General features: G+C 41.7%; 2 protein-coding genes across 2 annotated transcripts in view; one reads left to right on the forward strand and one right to left on the reverse strand.

Moving 5' to 3' along the window:
- TAB2 (TGF-beta activated kinase 1 (MAP3K7) binding protein 2) overlaps window positions 1-10,237 on the reverse strand; it is a 63,980-nt gene extending 53,743 nt beyond the window's left edge. The window contains exon 1 of the mRNA XM_071549349.1: window positions 9,832-10,237. The gene's annotated coding sequence lies outside the window, so the exon portion shown is untranslated. The remainder of the gene's footprint in view (window positions 1-9,831) is intronic.
- Window positions 9,357-20,464, forward strand: part of LOC139684695 (uncharacterized) — a 52,327-nt gene continuing 41,219 nt past the window's right edge. Inside the window, exons 1-3 of the mRNA XM_071580884.1 lie at window positions 9,357-9,641; window positions 9,761-10,095; window positions 18,009-18,220. Coding sequence (XP_071436985.1) covers window positions 9,357-9,641; window positions 9,761-10,095; window positions 18,009-18,220 — 832 coding nt within the window. The remainder of the gene's footprint in view (window positions 9,642-9,760; window positions 10,096-18,008; window positions 18,221-20,464) is intronic.

The raw sequence follows: 20,464 nt of genomic DNA on the forward strand, positions 1-20,464 counted from the left end.
TTGGCAAGAACTTCCCCACTCATTGATGGGGAGTGGAAAAAACATTCCAGACAGCTGCCATTGGCTCTGCACTGAAGAAACACAAACTCCAGTTTGGCCTGTTCTTTTGGCCAGTTTCAGCAGGAAGGAAGCCTGGAGCTCCATCGACTCTGCAAACAACATTAGGTGGTACTTTAAGACACTCTGTCACAGTGAAACTACTTGCAACCTAAACCCCCAAGAAATCAAGTAAAACAAATATAATAACCACAAAATAAGAAAGAAATCACATCAAGCTTCAGCACCTCGGTAAGGCTTATACATTTGTGTTTTGTACAGCATTTTGTACACTGGCGGACATTTCCATTACGCTTTTGCTTGAACAAGTTGGTTGTATCTGCCAGCCTAGAATCTGAACATGCAGGCCAGATTAGCAACTATTGCTGTGTTCCCAAGTCCATCCAAACTCTTGCAATTTAAAGAAAGAAAATACCTACACATTATTTTAATTTGCTCATCTTTAGATGAAGCTTTATATTCATGCACATGTCTGAATAGCACACAATAATTTAACAGATTTACTAGTTTTCTCCTACAATCATTAAAGGTTACAAAAGGCCACATCAAATGTAGCAGTACAAAGGTGAAACATGAATATCTTTACAAAACATGTTTTGCTATCCCATTTTAATCACATCTTCCCTCAAGTGTCAGCAGGTGCAGTACCTCTTTTCTGTACAATTCTCTCAGTCTTTCTTTCTAGTTTACCCAACTCATTGCAGTTATGCTTATCTATTAGCCACACTTCCACAAGTTTCAATGGGACCTGAATTTCCTACTCCACTGCAAAACTGGACGACAACATTTAAAGATTTAACACATTAGAAAAACGTAGCCATTCTTATTGGCAAAGAGAAGACTGCTAGGATTCTTGCAAGCACCATCACTTGAAGTTCACTAATTAAACCCCATCTGTTAAAAGCATTTAAGGCTCCTTGATTATGTTCACATCACAGAAGACAAATTACTGCTGCCATCTTTCGTCCAGCCAGATCACAGATTTTACACAGTGGCAAAATCCATGTGAGTTCTGTGGTTAATTTAACTAGTTCCTATCCTGCTCCTAGAAAGTCTAGGTTTCAATTTGCTCCATGTCAGTATTTCAGTTGGTTATCCTGTGCACAGATGCAGTGCCACAGTGGGCAGAGGTGAACACAGCTCCTCATGTTTGTCAGCTCTAACACCACTCTGGTTCCCCGGGGGGCTTTCCTGACCAACAATACCAGCTTAATTAACTCTTATTTCTTCACCATACCTCAGTTTTTGCAGAAGAACCTCTTTCTGAGCTCATACTAAAATCACATCAGTGAACTCAGGGGAAAGGATGGCAAATCCATACCCCATCACTGATGTGGAAAACCACCTCACCTTTCCAGTGTGAAGTTAAAGGAGACTGTCAAACTGATCTGACAGCTCCTCAGCACCAAGGGGTTTGTCCCACTCCATGAGATCACCCAAGACAGAGAAACAGCAACCTGGTTAGTTTTTTAACCCCCAGTACATGGATTGACTGGGCTTACAGACAGATGAGACTCGTATGAGGGACCAGCTGCTTGTGTCAGTGAGAAATCTTCCCTGTTCAGTCACATCAAACTATCAGACTGGCCCCTGATGCTCACAAAAACTTGCCTTCTTCCATTTTTTTAATTGAAACCAGCTATCTCGAGGCCATTTTGTTGTATGATATGACTCCAAGAGTATTTAATTTACGCAGAAATACTGACAAAATAGCAAGAGCATTCCTTTCATGGGAGCAAAGGCATGTCTTTGCACCAATACACCAAAACTACTCCCTCAAGTCAATGTTGAAGCGTTTTCACAAAAGCACCACCATTCTGCACATGTAACAGCAACTGCACCAGCAACCTCTGTATGCAGACTGTTACATTATCCAAGGATGACACTCCTTCGTTCATTCAGAATGATACATCCATGTTGGTGCCTTTCACAGCTTTGACAAGACCTGTATCATCACACTAGGGAAGGTAACACATCAAATTGGAATCTTTCCTCCACAGTGTGTGTATGAAAGCACTATTGGGACAAACTATATTTTCCTTTCAGTCTGGAAACCACAGGGGTTTTCAGCCCCACACAAGGGAAGAAACGCCACGTTACAGGCATTTTCTCTGAACCTCACTGCTTAACACATCACCTGCTAGACACGAGAGGCCAGAGAGAACAGAAAGTTCCACAAGCCGAAGGACAGTTTTCTCCTGCTGCTTACAATTTATTTTATTCTCCTTCACCCGATACTGTGGAAGAGAAATCAAAAAGTGTTGCACTTTAGCCATGGAAAAGGAAGATCAAAATCTTGTACATGAGCAAAAACTAATCCTTTAGTAATCCCTTCTACACACACGTTCATACTAAGTCCTCATTATATTTCTTAGAAAATTGTTAGTGGTTAAATATTCCTCATATTCAACTCATTTCACAAAGAAATAAAAGTTCTCATTCTGACTGAAGTCCTGAGTGTATCAGACACGATCCACAGTGATAACAACCTTCAACTCCCAGCTGTGATACACCTAATAATGAATGCAAGCTGGTGAGGGCATTAATTTCATAATTCTTGCAGGAATTTCAGGCAAACATTAAAAGACATGTCAAAGCATTACTAAATGAATTATAGCTATTAAAACCAGTTTTAATTAATTTTAAAAGACTAGAACAATTCAAAATGACTGGAGAACTAACAGGCATAATAGATGAAAGATAAGAAATACTTTGCTAAATGTCTTGTCTAACCCAGTATGTGCATCTTGGTAAACAAATTTATTTTTCATGGGACTGCAAACTGTTCTAGGGTTGACTTATTTAATAAATATTTATACAGTGCCTTGCACGGAAGGACCTAATTCAAGTCAAACTCTCTAACAAATACCAAAGCATAAGTAAAATAATAATTCGATATTGTCAATTATTCCAGTATGACAGTTTTAAACACAGTTTGGGACACACAGAGAAATAATCTTATCCCCATTTACAAAAGGGAAGAGGAATATTAAAAAAAAAAAAAGGAGCAAGACATCAAATTTTTTAACTGAAACAACCCCCCAAGTCAATGTGAAACATACTTATCAACAACATAAATGCCTTTCGGAGCTCACTTTTGCTGAGCTCCTGGAGATTGTCTGCTCCCAGGCTTAAGCCTGTTAGACTTAAGAAGGCTCTTTAAGAAAGATAACCTCACATTCTCTCTAAAAAAACAAATGCTTGTTCAACAAATGGAAAGCAGCAGTTTGAACCAGCTGAATGAATTGAAAAAAATCCAAGTACAGAACTCATGACCTCTTTTTTTTCCCCCTTCTCATTCTCTCAGGAAAGCCTAAATGGAGCAGTGTCAAACTTAGCAATTGATACTCTGAAGGAGAAACAAAACAAGAGTTAAATGACAAGTGCTGGATGGGTGTCTTAAGAAAGAAGTTTCTGAGAAAGATTAGAACAAGACAGAATGACAAAGGGAAGCATAAACAAGAGGGCACGAAGGCTTCAAATGTAAAGTATAAATCATATATTGCCTAAGCAAGGCAAAGGGACAGTGAAGCAGGGATATGAAGGACCTGATTTTCTCTTTTCTTGCTCACCTACAAATATAATGGAGTGTCAGTAAAAAGACAGTTGGAGGATAAATTCTGCATGGGATAGATTTTTTCAAAAAGCAAAGAAAAACACAGAAAAAAATATGAGTGCTGTAAAAACACAAAAGTACAGTAAAAAGAGACATAGCACAGCATGGATACAGGGTAGAGACTTTCCTTAAGGGTTTGAACACAACCTGAATCGACAAAGGAGATAATTACTGGCCATACCATACAACCATTTTTTTTTAACTGTGTGCTCCTCCCCCGTAGGTGAAATAGTTCTTTCTTCCACCTTGGGAAATCAGGCTTAGGACTCATATGGCAAAAAAACTTGTCTACATTTCTAGCCTTCAGAATAAAGCAGAAATCGATTTCCAAAACCCAAATAGCTTCAGGAAAACAGATGATTTATCTGAATGTACATGTTGGTCACACCTTTTCTGGCACTGGATCAGTAAAAGGTACTAACACCTTGTGGGGCAGTTAAATTCTGAAACGTACTGCACTTTTTAGTTACTTTACGCTGTTGAAAAAGACATTTTAAGAACATTGATAAACAGATGAATCAACAAAATGTTTTAACACACTGTGCAATTTCCTTTGACAAATGCATTCTAAAGTCCTAGTTTTGACAGTCTCTAAGAATTGCTACCTATTTATACTTGATCTTTCTACAAGTCACCTATGAAAATACCTGATAACAGCAACGTATTCTTGAACAATAGACAGGCTGCAGCAAATAAAATTAAAAGGCTGCTCTTAAGAGTACTCCTCATCTGCCAGTGATTTCTTATACATTTCTACCAGCATTGCCTACAAAATGAAGATGTGCCAGGTAGATACTCCACGACTCAAAAAACACCATAAAATCTTTAGTCCATAATAAGTCTGTATTAAAAAGTAAATAATTTCAGACTTACTAAACAATTTGTTACTAGTACAGCTCATCTCCACAGATAAGTCAGTTAGACATGGGAGTACATTAATATGACATTGCATGCCCAGCCCACAGAGACAGACAGGACTGAGCTGTACTATCAGCAAGCAACAAACGTGTCACTCACACTGTGCAAAGAAACTGTAACTATGTATAATGTAACAATAAAATAATGCTTTTGACAGCCCACTTTGTGAACAACATGTATGTCTAAGGCAGTTCAGTAACTCCTCCCTGCTCATGCACACTCTTGCCCTGTGCCAGTCTGGGCCATCCTGCTGGATCAGCCCCACCAGCACACACGCAGGCGCAGCTCAAGGGGTTCTGTCCGACAGTGCCACCAAACAGCCACAGCCACCTCACAATAACAACACCTTCTACCACTGCAGCCAAACTGTGCCACTGTTGTAAGGCAACCTTAGCAGCCCAGGAGTCTGATCAGGACCTTACATATGGTCCCCCACCCTTTATTTTTTTTGTCTTCATCTTCTAAAGAACCTATTTTAACCTGATTTTTGTTTAGCAAACCAAAACTGGCGGGCACTGCTAACCTTCCTCTCTAAAGGCACTGTCCCATAAATGAACAATGCCCCGATTCCCACAGATTCACATTCTGTCTCAGACATGCTCCCGTGTTCCAATTAGTCACATTCCACCTCTATCCCAGATGCCAATTATCTTACGCCTCTCTTTCAAGCACTAGCCACAATACACTGAACCTCTCAAGTCCTCGAACTACTGACTAAAGAAAAGATCACTGCACTTCACACCCAGTTCTTACCCCACAGACAGCTGTCTGTCTGCGGCCAGCTGGTGGCTCAATACAGGTAACTGCTGAATTCATGCAAAACATTCCCCTAAAGAGAACATCTTAATGAAGCCACTAAATTTAACAAGTTTAACTTTTGTTCAATGTTATTAAAATGTAAAACTTTTCAACCTTGCCCATTGGCTAATTTCTTTGCAGAAAATTAGCAGTGGAGCTCAATATTTATTGCAATAAAGAATCAAAGGAAACGTAACTGCTCAAGATCTGTGGGTTCCCAAAGGCAAATTAGACAGTTCACACACTACACAATTAGACAAAAATCAACAGCAACTATTTTGTACAAAAAACCCCCCACAACAAAACACATAAAATAGGTGCATCTCAGCATCTTATCCATATGAGAACAGCTGATTTTGAACTCCCCCAAAAATTGCAAAAATTTATCTTCTAGGATGTCTAAGGTTTCTTAAAGAAATTGCATTTAAATATTTTATTTGCCCTTTAAACAAGTATTTGCATCCTCTGATCGCTTTCAAATGCACTTTAAAGGACATATAAAAGTCTCACAGATTAAGAGGTTTCTACAAATTTTGTGAAAACTGGCAGCTTTGTAAGAAAAAAGAAACTTGAATTCATGTTTTCGATGAGGGGAAAAGCAGGTGGAATTCTCCCTTCTCCACTGGCAGCCCCAGCAGACCAACCAGCCAGCAACAAATAGCACCAGATTTTACTAATTTCGGAACAAGCTTAAGATACTTTGTATTTAGTGTTCATCTAGCTTAACCAAAATAGTGAGCAAACATAGTAGCTTTGTCCCACTTTTGGTAATTTTAGGAAGCCACAATACACTGACTAATACGCACAGAGTTCTTGGATGACTTTTTTACTTTTTAAAAACTTATACACACAACCTACAGTTTTCTCCTGCTGCTGGGTGTTCCTGGGTTAGAGCTTTTCTAAACACTGAAGGGAGCACAAGGTTTACATCCATTCTGAAGCACAGATTTTTAAATAATGGAAAAATTAAATTCTGCTCAGAGTACAACCGTGATCTGAATGAGTTTTAAACTACTCATCATTAAAGACAGTGAAACCTGATCTTCATCTGTGCTCTGAATAGGAAAGAGCTACACATTTTCCATATTGCTACAAAAATCAATTACACATAGCATTTTTCTAAGAACATAATGCATATGTTAAACAACAGAGTCTTTTTCTTGTTAAATTCTGTGACTAGATATTAGCTTACAGTTTATTTAGCACATTACCAAGTTACACTTAACTTCTTGCAACCAACACAAAAAAATTGAACCCATTCTAAGAATATTAACTATTTAACTACACCGTAACTGCACCTCTGGCAACAAGAATATCCTGATACCATTCACTGAGCAACAGACTTCAATATCCAAGGACATCAGGATACTACATCAGAGATCTTTTAACTTTAATTGTGTCAAGCTATTTCACTTGGTTTCATTAGAACCCAATTACAACCAATTAAGGAACACCAAAATCCAAAGGCAGCAAAAGGCAAAACTAGAAAACTCAGTAAACATCTGTACGGTGTTTGGAGCACTTCCTTGAATGGGAGCTGAGCCTGCTCATCAGTTCAATAAAAACAAATCCCTAGTTTTACTAGGATAAAGGTCTACAAAAATGTCTGTCAGGGAAAGCATCAATATTATGTCAGTGATTTTTTGGCAAGCATTCTCAAGAGAAGGTGAAACTGAAACAACAATTACACTGAAACCCCAGACTACAATTAAGAGTTTGTAAAAAAAAATTATCCATTTGCAAATTTGACAGCTTTCTTGCTTTCATAGTTGCATTCAAATATGTGGAAACCAAACCAGATCAATTTGCTAAACAGGGTTCAAGATGTCTCAGAGTTATCCCCCAGCATTTCTCCTGTTTGAAACAGAAAACCAACACTTGCCCAGTTGTGATAACCTACTCTGCAATTAAAAGGGGAAAAAAAAGCCAACTTGAATCACTGCATACATTCGTGGTAACAAAAGTTAACTTTCATTTCGAACATTTAAATATTTGAGTTTTGGGTATAGCTTTAAAAAAATCCAGTTCTGAATCACTGGAATTTTTGTTCTATTTCCTGTAAAAGCACCAACAGCAACATCGTTCAGCATTCCGCTTGCAGCAGTTCAGAAAAGATCAGTCTGATCCCACAGTACTAAATTTACAGTCATTTCATAAACTTGAGGTCACGTATGATCAACTTCTTTCTTCCAGTGCCATGGAAATCATGATAAGGAGGCAGCACTTGCAATAGGATGAAGAGTGACTTAGTTTTAAATTTCAAAGTACACTCTCACAAAGAAATTGTCTGCCAATAGCTCTTTAGGCTGCCCAGCAAACAAAATAAAAATAAAATACATATGTAAGTTTGCTGAAAATAATCTCTTCAACAGATGACACGTTTAATTCTACCCAGCTTGAAAAACATACCAGTTACCTATAAAGGCAGAGACCATTACAAAACAAGGCAAGACCTTGGCCCTCAAAGCAAGGGAGGAAAACCACTATCTTCTTCCATTCTGTCACTGGTGGAAAAGAGAAGTTTCTACCAGGACACTGTCACAGGAAGGATGCCCATTTTCAAGAATTCCATTATTGTACCAGCAAATATAAGGGAAGAGAGTAGAACTCTGACTTCTCTTACAGTGGGAAGGCAAATGGTTTACATTTCAGAGTCCTGGAAAACTGGTGTAAGCAAGACTAGCAGGGCATAGCAAGATGGCACTGCCCCCACACGTAATGACAGGGATGACACTTATCGAGCATCTCCAACACAACCCTGGGGTCACACAGACTGAGCTCTCCTCCAGCTGCATTCCTTGCCTCTTTCCCCCCTTTGCAGACTCTCCTATGAAGCAACATGAGAAAAAGTACCCAGGTCTTCTCAGTTGATGAAAGAAACTGAGACTCAACTCAGTGTCCATCCTGGTGCAGCACAAGCCAAGGCACTACCTACAGATGAGCATCCCTAAGTTTAACAGTCACAAATTACTGAATTTCATTTAAACTGGAGAGTAGAACTTACTGAAGCTGATGACATGTGTCTCCTCATGTGTCAGTGGAACTTTACTCTTGCCAAAAGCAGGTATCAGAGTTCTGGGGTTTCACAAAACCCAATTACAACAGAATAGATAAAGAACAAACAATTGAAATATGGGCATGAAATGCAAATGCCTGGTTATCTGGCAAATTCACAAGCTGAAAATTATTCCCCATTTCAGCAAATTCTGGCCGATCATGAATATAAAGCCATTGTTACAGCATCATTAGCTCTCCTTATAAAGCAGCAAATGTGCAGTATCATTTTGGTGGCTAAAATTATGTCCCAAATGAATTCAAACAGTCAAAGAGAAAGACTTTATCTGCCTTATGCTGCTGTTCAGAAGACATACATCAGAGTTCTGGAAATTATATCCAGCACCATTTTCAGCATTCTCCAGCTGAACTTCAGAAACTGCTTTATTCAGTCTCTATCAAACACCCTAAACTAATGATGACTAGAAAACCACATCTGAAATGCACTCCTTGGATTCCTTTTTTATGTATGTACTTACAGTCACTAATACAAAACACCCATAGGTCCTGGGCACAAACCAGGCCCTGCTGATCCACCAGGTACAGTATAAAGAACACAAGGCTTCTGGCCTGAAGGCCTTGCTACATCTAACAGGACTGAGCATTCAGACTTTTAGTACGAGCCTTTCAATGAATGAGACAAACCACTGCACACATCCGCACAGCACTCCCAGGTCTCTCAGAAGGACAAAACAGAAAAAGAGAAGAAAATGAGAAACAGCACACATCTCCTTCCTGCAAAAACCCTCTTATCAGAACCATTTCAAGAATTTGTACTCAACAATTAAACTGACTCGAATAATGGAAACCGAAGTCCCAAATATACTATATATGGAATCGAGCCCAGCCAGCCCCCGCAAAGGCACCGGGCACCAAAAAATCGCACCTCAGACACTCGGACACTCATCCTCAAATGGCGGAGTCTTGCCCGGCGCACTCACACCTGTCACCTGCCAGGCGCCGGGCCAGCCCCGCTCCCTCTCTCCCTCCCTCCTTCCCGCAGCCAGGCGAGCCCGCTGGCACTCCCGCCCCTCCATGGGCCGCCGCAGCCCCCCGATCCCTCCCCGCGCCAGGAAGCTCCAGGGACTCGCGAAGGAAAATAAATTTCCATCTCTCGCGGGACGCCCCGCTGCGCGGCGGCTTCCCGTCCCTTCCCTTCCCCGCTCTGCCCCCCGGCCCAGCGCGCCGGGATGAGCGGGTGCCGGGGCTGCTCCCGCCCCGCGCGGCCTTCCCTGCCTTCCTGCCCCCAGCACAGCCCGGGGCGCGCACAGCGGCCAAGGGAGCCCCGGCCCGCCGCCCCCGCGCCTCTCCCTGCAGACCCCCGGGACGGGACCAGGAAACCAGCCCGGGAGCCGCCGCCGGGCCCGCCTCGGCGGGGTCAGCCTTACCCTGCTGCCGCTGCCGCTTCTCCTCCTCCTCCTCCTCCGCCTCCTCCTCCTCCGCCGCCTCCCCCACCACCACGGCGGCAGCCGCCGCTACGGCCACCAGCGCCGCCGCCGCCTCCACCCGGCAGGGGGGACCCCGCCGACCCGCCCCGCGCCGCTCCGCCGCCTCCCGCCGCCGTTCCGCTCCGCTGGGGAGGAGGGGGCGGAGAAGGAGGAAGAGGAGGGAGAAAGGAGGGCAGGGGTGTCCGTGCTGCCGCGGCGGGGCAGGTCGGTGTGCGGGGCGGGGGGTGTGTGTGCGGGCGGTGGCTGTGGCGGCGCCGCTCCCGCTCCCGCTCCCGCTCCCGTTCCCGCTCCCGCTCCCGGGGCCGCGCGCCGCTCCCGGCCCCCTCCCCCCCGCGCTCGCTGCGCTCCGAATCAAAATAGAGCCACAATATGGCGGCGGCGGCCGCAGCATCGCGAGACCCGCGCCGCGAGCGCTAACGGCGGCGCGGGCGCGCGCCAATGGGCGCCGGGGCGGAGGGGCGGCGCCTCCGCAGGCCACGCCCACAGGGTGGGGCCGCCCCCTACCCGCGCCCGGGGCACCGGGATAGAGGGATGCAGGAATGTGGGGATAGAGGGATGCGGGAATGTGGCGATACCGGGATGTAGAAATATGGGGATACAGGGATGCGGGAATGTGGGGATACCGGGATGCCCGGGCTGACGCGCCCCGCCTGGCCCCACCGCCTCCCGCCCGCGCCTCCGCCCGCTGCGTCCACCGCTCCGCCAGGGGAGGAAGGGAGGGAGGCAGCGGCGGGTTGGGTCGATCCGCCAGGAACGGGAGCCTGGAGGGTGTGAAGGAGCGGAGAGGGAGGTGGAAGGGCAGCATCTGCAAGGGGAAGAAGAAACTAAGAAAATCAGTATTCATTAAAAAGTTTTAAAACTCAAAGAACAAAAACCTTAAAATTACCCCACCTTGTATCCAAAGGAGTTGTTCTGAGGGAATTGTCGGATGCTCAGTTGGTTAAAACTTGGTTGTAATAATGCCAAGGTCACGGGTTCGATCCCCTGTGTGGGCCGTTGACTTAAGAATTGGACTCGATGGTCCTTGTGCGTCCCCTCCAACTCAGAATAGTCTGTGATTCTTCTGTGAAATAGCGGTGCTTCCTCTAAATTCCTTCACAGTTTACCCGGAGTATGTGATTTCCATCATCCCTCTCAGGTATAGCTCGCATTAATCTCCAGCAGGATCCACCTGCTGTTTGGTGAATCCCTGGGGGAATCCCTCTTCCCTGCTCACCTTGCAGCCATCCCCACCCGCAGAACCTGGGGCTGACAAGTCCATGACCTGCAGTGGGGGAGCCTGGACAGTTGCCCAATAGGTCCAAACCTGCACACCTGGAAAGGGATAAAATTCCTCCTATGATAGAAAGACAGGTATCCTTGATTTCTGTGGGACATCCTAGTGGGGTTTTGTATTTCTGTAATTTGGGAAGTTTCGTCTTAAACGAAGAGACAAGTTTTTGATGAGTTTTAAAAATCATCCAGTAAATGAGCTGGGTTTTGAGGGTGTGAAACCTCACACTACCTACATCTTGCATTTCTTGAGTCCTCCTTCCCCACAGTGAGCAGGTGCTGCCTGTGCTGGCTAATAACATACAATCCATCCCTTGTGTAACCCTACTCTGAAAAATACAGTCAGAAACGGGAGTAATTTAAAAGTAATCTTTCTATAGCAGAAGGAACCTCTCTGAAATCCTGCAGCCTAGAATGGAGCCTGACAGGGAATGGGATGTGGTGGGGCTTTCAGATTTCCCCACACAGCAGTGAAAACTGGGCTAGAATCAACTGAGAGAAAGATTTTCTTAACTCCCAGTGACACCAGTGGTTTCCAGCATGGTCCAGTGTGTGAAAATTACTACAAAATGGCCATGCCAGAAGCATCTCAAAGCTTAAAAGCTTCACTATGTATTGCAATGAGAGAAAAAGTATTTTCTTTACAAGACCTCAGCTGTTAGACTGGCCAGTTAGCAACTGTGAGAGTAAATGATATAAACTAATAAAAAACTAACATGCTCTAAGCAGGAACTAAATTATTTCTGACAATTTGGGCTAAGTGTTCTGTTACAAGGAATTAAGCTGACTTTGCCATTGCAATGATGGATGTTTGCAGAAATGGTCGAAAATATATTTTCCAAATGAAAGCGTTAGCAGGTGAAAAAATCAGTCTGAACCACATTTAGTTAAATTTGTCATATAGAGAGAATCCCAAGGTAAACAACTGCAGGGACTGACTCTGCAGGCAGGGAGGAAGAGAACATGACACCAATGAGTGTAATGGTGAGTTGTTATGCTGAGAGGAAAAAAAAGTAAAAAGGGGGAAAGGAAGACAGTTTTTCCCCTTCATAAAATGTGGAAATATAGGTGTGTGTGTATATATTCCAGTGAGAAGCAGTTGTTTTCATAAACTACAATGGAGAAGCCTGCACTTCTTTTGTACATCCGCAGCACGGCACATGAAACACCACGAGTCTCATAAATGAGTTTATTACTCAGCCTGTCTTGAGTCAAGGTTATATGGGGCTGAGAATCACTGAAATTTGTTTGTTCACTATAAACAAAATAGTATTTCCCCAAACGCAGCCAGAAATCATTATAGTGCCTTACAAAAATGAGTAATGGGGCATCTAGAAAGAAGATACAATGGAAACATCAGGTCACAGAGAGCTATACGGGGGTGGCTCCACTGTAAGTGTTCAGCTGCATTAATCAAACCTTTCTCTTTTGCGACCTGTGTTGTAGACAATTCATGGTCTGCCCCAGTCACTGCTCAAGCACACTGCTCTTCAGCTCTTCCAGCACAACTGTTTCAAACTTTGCTAAGCTATACCTGACCTTTCAAATGGATAGGATGGTAAACTGACATGAATATTTTTGTGAGCAAGAAACAGTTTATTTTGCTAAGTTTAGTACCAAGTTAAACATTTGGCCCTTTTGCCTACAGTTGCTAAAACAGGGATTTGGCACAGGAAAGTGAAAGACCATCTCTCCTTGTGCCATCACCAGTATTTACTGCAATGCTTAGCACTGGGATCATGAGAGTGAGCTGCACTGTCCCCGCTCTTCCAGGCTCCCCACACTGCATCTGTGTCTGAGCCCATTGCTAAAAAAAGTTGCTCTTCTCTCTGCTTTAGCTGCTAAGTTTGAGTCAGTTTTTAACACCTTTCCAAAATCAAAGGAAAACTACTTAGGAAATTAATTCTTTGTACCAAGATTCAGAAATGAATAATTTCTCTAGTATCTGAAACAAGAGCAGATCTATCTAATAAGAAATTCAAGCTGTAATTCTTATCCCGGTGCAAATCAAAGCTCAGTCACCAGTGAGGCACAGGAATCAGAGCCTTACTTCTTTCCCTGAAAATTTTAGGTATTACCCATTTTTTTGCCATACAAAATATGAGTTCATATTTTTTAAACTTTCATCAGATTGTTTATATTCTTCACTGCTAGAAAATGAAATTTTAAATAGGATTGGGGAATTATTCTAAACATATGGTACAGGAAAACTATTTCTATAAAGTATAGTCAATTTTTTTCAGCTTGGTACTGACATTTCTAATGCTGAAATTTCCTGAGAATGCTTTTTAGAGAAGGTAAGAGGACAAGTCCAGCTAAACCAAATCGACCACAACTGGCATAATTATTTCTAAAATTGACTTTAAAATTATTTTTCCACAGTGGAAAAATGTGACATTGGCAGCTTTAAAGACACTTTCCCTTGAAACATTCAACTGGTAATTTAAATTTTGTTCTTCTAGACAGAAAGCCTGTCAGTCTTCAGGGTGGTAAAAGCAGAGGTAGCATTCACTGGCCAAGGACAGTCTTTGGAAGCTCTCAGTCTGAGGTTACAACTACAGCTTCTCCAATAAAAACAATTAGCATTTAGATTAATAACAGGTCAAGGAAATACAGAAATGCACCTTATTTCACAAGAAATTCCATGCATTGTGCTTCTGTTCTATGTAGAAGTTGTCAGCTATGTGCCATTGTGCAATAATTTATCCAGCCTGGTGTAGAGAAGTGGACAATGCTGGGTTTGGAAGTAAATTCAAGTGCAGCATCTCAGCATCAAGCCAAAGTTGGGATCCAATGCATAGCTTTGCTCAAAGCAAGGTTCTCAGCACTTTTCTCCCTCACCCCACTATGAGGACTTATACTGTTTAATAGCTATAAAAAAACCCTTTTGTTTCCAGTGTAGGAATAATCCAGCTATTGATGTTTGTTTGGAGGGGGTCTGTTGAAAACTGTGTTGTCAATATTCTAGTTTACCATTTTTTTCTTTCTGTTTTAAATGTTAGTGTAATTCTGTTTTAAAAAGCAAACTGAATTCCAAACTTTTCTTTAATCAGAAACATTAGTTCTAGATGCTCAGAATTTATGAACAATATTAAAATAACAAATACGTATAATCCTTCAGGTAGAAGAAATGTTTTGGTAAAGAAATGGGTTTCAGAACAAATTATTCAAATACTATAGTGAATTCCAGTTACCTAAATTGCTCATGGGTGCCTTTATGAAAAGCTGTCGTGCCCCGATGTTTTTCGTTACAATCCGCAGTACATAAACAGCTCTGTTATCACTGTTGAGACTCGCTGGTTTTCCAGGTTGTTGCTGTGCTTTCTTCAAGATAGCACCAGCTTTTTCACTTCCTAGCAGCTCATCTATTTAGGAGTAGAGCGCAAACATGACATTTGAGATAAGAATGTGATTAAGAGGTGCCTTAGAGGTTCATGAGTTCTAGCAGCTTCACAAGATTTGGATAAGGCCTTTGTTGAAGGAAAATCCATCGAGACAGCCAGCCTACCCAGGCTTTGCAATTTTAAAAGCATAGTGACCTGTGTTACAGTGGAACATTATTGTAGGTTATGTATTAATCTGACATACAAAAATAGTATGTTTTTGGAAGCTTGGTAAGATTTTTTTAGTATCTTAAAAAACCCACATTCATTTATGTTGATCGTGAGTGTCTTAGAAGAATGTTTACACTTGAAGGAAAATATCTTAGCCTAGCCAAAGCAATTCTGAAGCTTTTTCAACAATTGTTTTAAAGCTGGAAAAATCTGCCATATTAAATCTATCTTTTGACTAAAAAAGTGCATCCTTGACAGCATCAGCAATTTACAGATCTTTCAGTGCTCTGAATAAGAGAATTAAAAATGAATAAAAGCTCATATAGTTTCATATAACATACAATTGAGTCAATATCTATGAGAGAGACATATTTAGCATTTTTTAATACTACCATACACCTTCTTTATGAAACTATGTTATAACTCAGTGACATCAAATATAGAAAGCCAAGAGGCTTCAAAATACTTCAGAAGAAATACAGGCAATGTTTCTTCCCAAATTCACTGTTTCCTATGCTTTGTGGGAAATTGAGTACAAAGCAATGATAAAAATTAATTTCCACTTTTCTTGAGACTTATATAATACTGGTATGTAGTTGCTGCCTGTCTTTAGGAGCAGAAAACACTTTTAGTCTCTTGCTAAAGTCCATCTTTATTTGGGATACCTTTCAATCACTTGCCTAAACTTTATACTATGTTGAAACCCGAGGCAAAGAATGGACTTAAGTGTTTCTGGACAGGTATAACTTGCTGATTTGAGACAGGAAACCTACCTTGAAGTCCAAACAAATGACTTCCCTGTTCCAGACACAAATCAGGCATGAATGTTTTCATAGTAAGAACCCTTGCAGAATGTCTTAACAGCTCTTTCTTTTTCCAGCTACTGATTTTAACCTCTTCTGTCTCAGTGACTTCAGCCAAATCCCTTTCCTTTACACATTTTGTAAATGTGAGAGTGAGAGTGCAAACTGCAATATACTTAATCTTATTATATATGTTAACACACAAGGCACAATAATTATACTGTGTTTAAATTTCCCCAAATGTGTAGGAGATTATTGGTAGGTGGCTAATACATTTTAAAAAACAATACAAAGTACTCTCTAAAACTAAATATTTCATGGTATTAGATTTCTCCATCTTCTTCTGGACTTCTGCCCCTCTGCTGTAATTACCTTAACTCCTCACCCAGTAATAAAACTCTCTGAACAAATCCTGTGCCTACTATTAAGTAAAATTAAAGCTTAGTACAGATTCTCTGCATTCTTTCTTCTCTTCAGCTGCAGCACTTGACATCTTGCATGGTACAAATGAAACACACAAAGCCTTTAAGCCATCCCATATCTTTTAAAATAAGGTAACTCAGAGCTTTCTGATGCTGATATGCACTAGACAGAGTAAATTTTGAAGAAGAGGGGTACAGGATCCTCCATTTCTGTAGAAAACTCAGTGGTATAATGAAACAGAATTGGTCATGTGAGCTAATACATGCACTGTACTGGTTTGTTTCCTTCTGGGTTTTATGCAAGCCCTTGTAAGGAGAAGGCAGCTCAGATTTCAGGTCCACTCTGTCCTAGGTCTGTCTGAGATTGCCAGCAGAAGTGAAAATTGCAGGAATACACTTCACTGTGTAACCAGCTGTGCTCTAGCTACAGCATCAGGATCATCAAGTTCCTGTTCCACAAGTTCCAAGTTGAGCTATGTTTCAGCCATAATATCTGATGAGTTTACCTTTTCTGTGGGAAGAGATCACTTGTGTGTACACACAGTTAAAAATGTTTCAGTATCAAGGGGCAAAATATTAAGAACTACTGAACTTCCAACTCCTCAGCTCACTAGAATTAAGAAGGGTTGTCTCTTTGCCAAGGTAAAATTCTTGATACAACTAGGAAGACCTTACAGAAAATAAGGTAGTCATTCATGAAAACAATCAGCTAACATCACAGCTGTTTTCAGCTACTGCAATGTCACAGAGAGGTAGAAGAGGGAATTGTGGCAAGTTTGTTAGGAGATATGTGACATACATATTTAAAGGAATGCATTAATGTCCAGAAATTTTAGTGGTCACTTGTTGGTACTTTTTTTTTTCTTGAGTTCTTCTGATAAATAACAAAATACCTTAAAACCCCATAAAACACTGTTCTTCCATCTGGAGGGCACCCATTTTGTGAAATACTCACAGGCCTCTAGATCATAACCCAGAAACTATAACCACAGCTAAGCCAAACACAAATTTGTACTCAGATTTAGGCATAGGAAAGTTCTGTTGGCTTTACTCACCCGCTCAAAATTAAGCATATGTTTTAACACTTTACTGGATTAGGGCCCATGTCAGCAAAATAAATATCTTGGGAAGAAGTAATAAAAATGTAGCTTGCAGTGAGGGACAGCAGAGCCATTCACAGCTACAGAAGCTTTAAAACGCTGGCTGGTATTTATATATTTAGAGAAGAAATCAGGCATTAAACAAAACATTTTTGATAGCTAACTAATTAATCTGCTACAGAAGCACATTCTTTTTTTTTTTTTAAATTTGATGGAAAAAATATTTTGCATCCTTGCATCCCAAAAAGCAAATTAATTTACACATCAAGAAAAGAAGTGTTTTGCAAGCACAAGCTTCAAAAGCAATTTTCTCACTGTTTAGTACACAGGCTGGCTGTTCCAGATATACAATTACATTCTCTGAAGAGGGGAACAGACAGGAGGCCAAGCTTTTTAAACACAGATTTTCATTACACACATGCACCTGAATTTGCTCATTTGAGTGTATATAATTGCATATATATGGTAAATGTCAGCTAACTAATTTTCTTGTATGCATTGTGCACTGATGTGTATTTATTTTTAATGCTAAGAATCTCTGTAAATATTTGGTGCTGTACGTCTACCCTTTAAAGAGAACTTACATCATTTGCAAAACCAGAAGGGATACAATTCTACTAGACTGTGTCCGTGTTAATTTTATTTTTTCCAGCAAAACTTTTCTGTTGCTAACAACAGTGCAGCAAAGTATGAATTCTAGTGTAGATATAGCTCCTTTGGCATTTAAAGCACAATGCTATCTGTCCCTATTCAGATACAGCTCTATCTTATATGAAGGGCTACACACTGCTTAAGGAAAGACAGACGAGGGAGCCACAGTGGTGGAGTTGCTTTCTATACCACAAGGCAGCACTTGGGATGTATCAATCTCTGTCTTGAGGTGGATGATGAGCACATCAAGAGCTTATTGGTTGGGATTAAAGAGCAGATTAATAAGCGTGACAATGTTGTGGGTGTTTCTTACAGGTCATCTGATCATGGGGAGAAAGCAGATGAGGCCTTTTACAGACCACTGGAAGTAGCCTCAAAGTCACAGGCACTGGTTCTTGTGGGGTACTTCAGCCACTCTGACACCTGCTGGAGGAACAACATGGCAAAGCACAAACAGTCCGGGAGGTTTCTGGAAAGCATTGACCACAACTTCCTGACACAGATGGTGGAGGAAAAAACGAGTAATGGTGAGCTGTTTGGCCACATACTAACAAACAGGGAAGGCTTTGTTGGAGATCTGAAGGTTGGGGGCAGCCTTGGCTACAGTGAGTAGAGTTCAGGAGAGCTAACTTTCACCTCTTTAGTGACCTTCTTGGAAGAATCCCATGGGAACAGGCCCTGAAGGGAAGAGGGTACAAGAGAGCTGGTTAATATTCAGGCATCACTTTCCAAGGCTCAAGAACTGTGCATCCCTAGGAGCAAGAATCATAGAGTGATACAGGTTGGAAAAGACCTCTCCAGCTGTTAACCCATCACTGTCAAGTCCACCACTAAACCTTGTCTTTGACCCCCCTCTTGCAGTGAAGAAATTTTTCCTAATATCCAATCTAAACCTCCACTGGTGCAACTTGAGGCCATTTCTGCTTGTCCTATCACTTGTTAGGGAGAAGAGACTTAACCCCCACCTGTCTACAGTCTCCTTTCAGGTAATTGTAGAGTTATAAGGTCCCCCTAAGCCTCTGTTACTCCAAACTAAATAACCCCAGCTCCCTCAGCCACTCGACAGGGCTTGTGCTCCAGACCCTTCACCAGCTTCATTTGCAGAAACAGATGCATGGAAGTTCCATCTGAATATGAGGGAGAACCCTACTGTGCAGGTGACTGAGCACTGTAGCCGATTGCCCAGGGCGGCTGTTGCCACCTCCCTCACTGGCGATATTCAAGATCCGAATGCAAATCAGTGCCATGTGCTCTAGGGTGATCCTGCTTCATCAGGAAGGTTGGACCAGACGACCACACTGTGATCCCTTCCAATCTTAGCCATTCTGTGATTCTGTATATTGAGGTGCCAGTGGTCACAGCAGGACTCTGCACTAATGCTTTGACTCTTCCCAATAGCAGTGGACCTGTCCCAGCCATCCTCCCACTAATAACCTTACACAGAAAATGTGTAAAACTTTTTCAATAACAGTGTCATTTATTTCTTTAGCATTGCTTCACACCTGAACCATCAGGTAATGCATATGTATTATATTTTCTGCCTTTTCAAAGTGAAAAAACCTTCATTCAAAAGACAAGATGTCATAATTTGTTTTCAAGGTAGATTTTTCTCTGATCTTTAGTAACCCTTTCCTTATAGCTGATCTTCTAAAGGGGCAAGGTTGCTGAGTACACAGCCTGCAGGTGGTTTTGCTCATTCTGTATTCCCAGCTACAGCCCCTGAACCCATTGAATAGTTTCAGACAGACACATTTCTAATTCTGAAGTTTTTTCAGAAAATAAGTGTCTGAGCTGACAGCAGTGTCCCTACAAAAGGGAAGAATGCAGGTGGATCTTTCCTCACCCTTATGACACATGAGACAATCCACTGGAAACACCAGCCTTGAGACACAGGAGAAACAGGTTTCGATACTCCCCTGTTAAAAAATTCCTTATTTCACTGGGTTTCAAAAGTCAGTATCCACAATCCTATTTTCATATCTTATTTGCATGGTCCACTGCTCAGTGAAGATGTGGTCACAGTCCCAAAGACCTAAGAACAAACAAACAAATATTAAACAGTAAATGTATTGATTTTATAAGATGAGATCACTGATGTGAAGAAAAATGGCTCCAAGGGAAAGTTTTCTCCAATAATCCCTACAGAGTTATGGAAGTCTAATTAGCAGAGTTTGTAAAAACAAAGAATCCATTTTTCTTTCTACCTCATGTCAGAGGTTGGCTTTTCCTCAAAATTCACCCCTTTACCAACACTTCTTAAGCCCCATGTTGATTTCTGCAGTGATGGATACACTCAATCAGGTTAAAGTTTTTAATTGTTTTTAAAATTTCACCCTTCTAGTAAACTCCAGTGCCACCTGTTCAGCTGGAAATAAGCACTGTGGAATCCATAACACATACCAGTCACATCTTACTTCCACTGTATGGCTGTCATCTTCTGATGGGCAGGAGACCTGAGCACAAATTGAAATTGTGTTGTGCTGCATTATGCGCAGGTTTTTTGTTGAGACAGGACTGAAAAGAAGCCTTAGCACTCACCTGTGCATTGACCAGATACGTGGGAGAAAGGGAAGTTTGATTTATTGGCACTAGCAGCAAGGTTGGGGCTAAGTGAAGTTGGCCAGCTAAGCTAAGGTGTACTAACCTGTATGCAGAAACCAGCCCCATGTACCAGGCTGAAGTATGAGATAGCCAGAAAGACAGTTCAGGTTCACAAACAGTTAACTCAGCCCTGTGTGTTTAAAGAGATGTAGTAATGGAACTATAAAAAC

The sequence above is a fragment of the Pithys albifrons genome, chromosome 2 (genome assembly GCF_047495875.1).
Source record: "Pithys albifrons albifrons isolate INPA30051 chromosome 2, PitAlb_v1, whole genome shotgun sequence".
Taxonomy (NCBI): domain Eukaryota; kingdom Metazoa; phylum Chordata; class Aves; order Passeriformes; family Thamnophilidae; genus Pithys; species Pithys albifrons.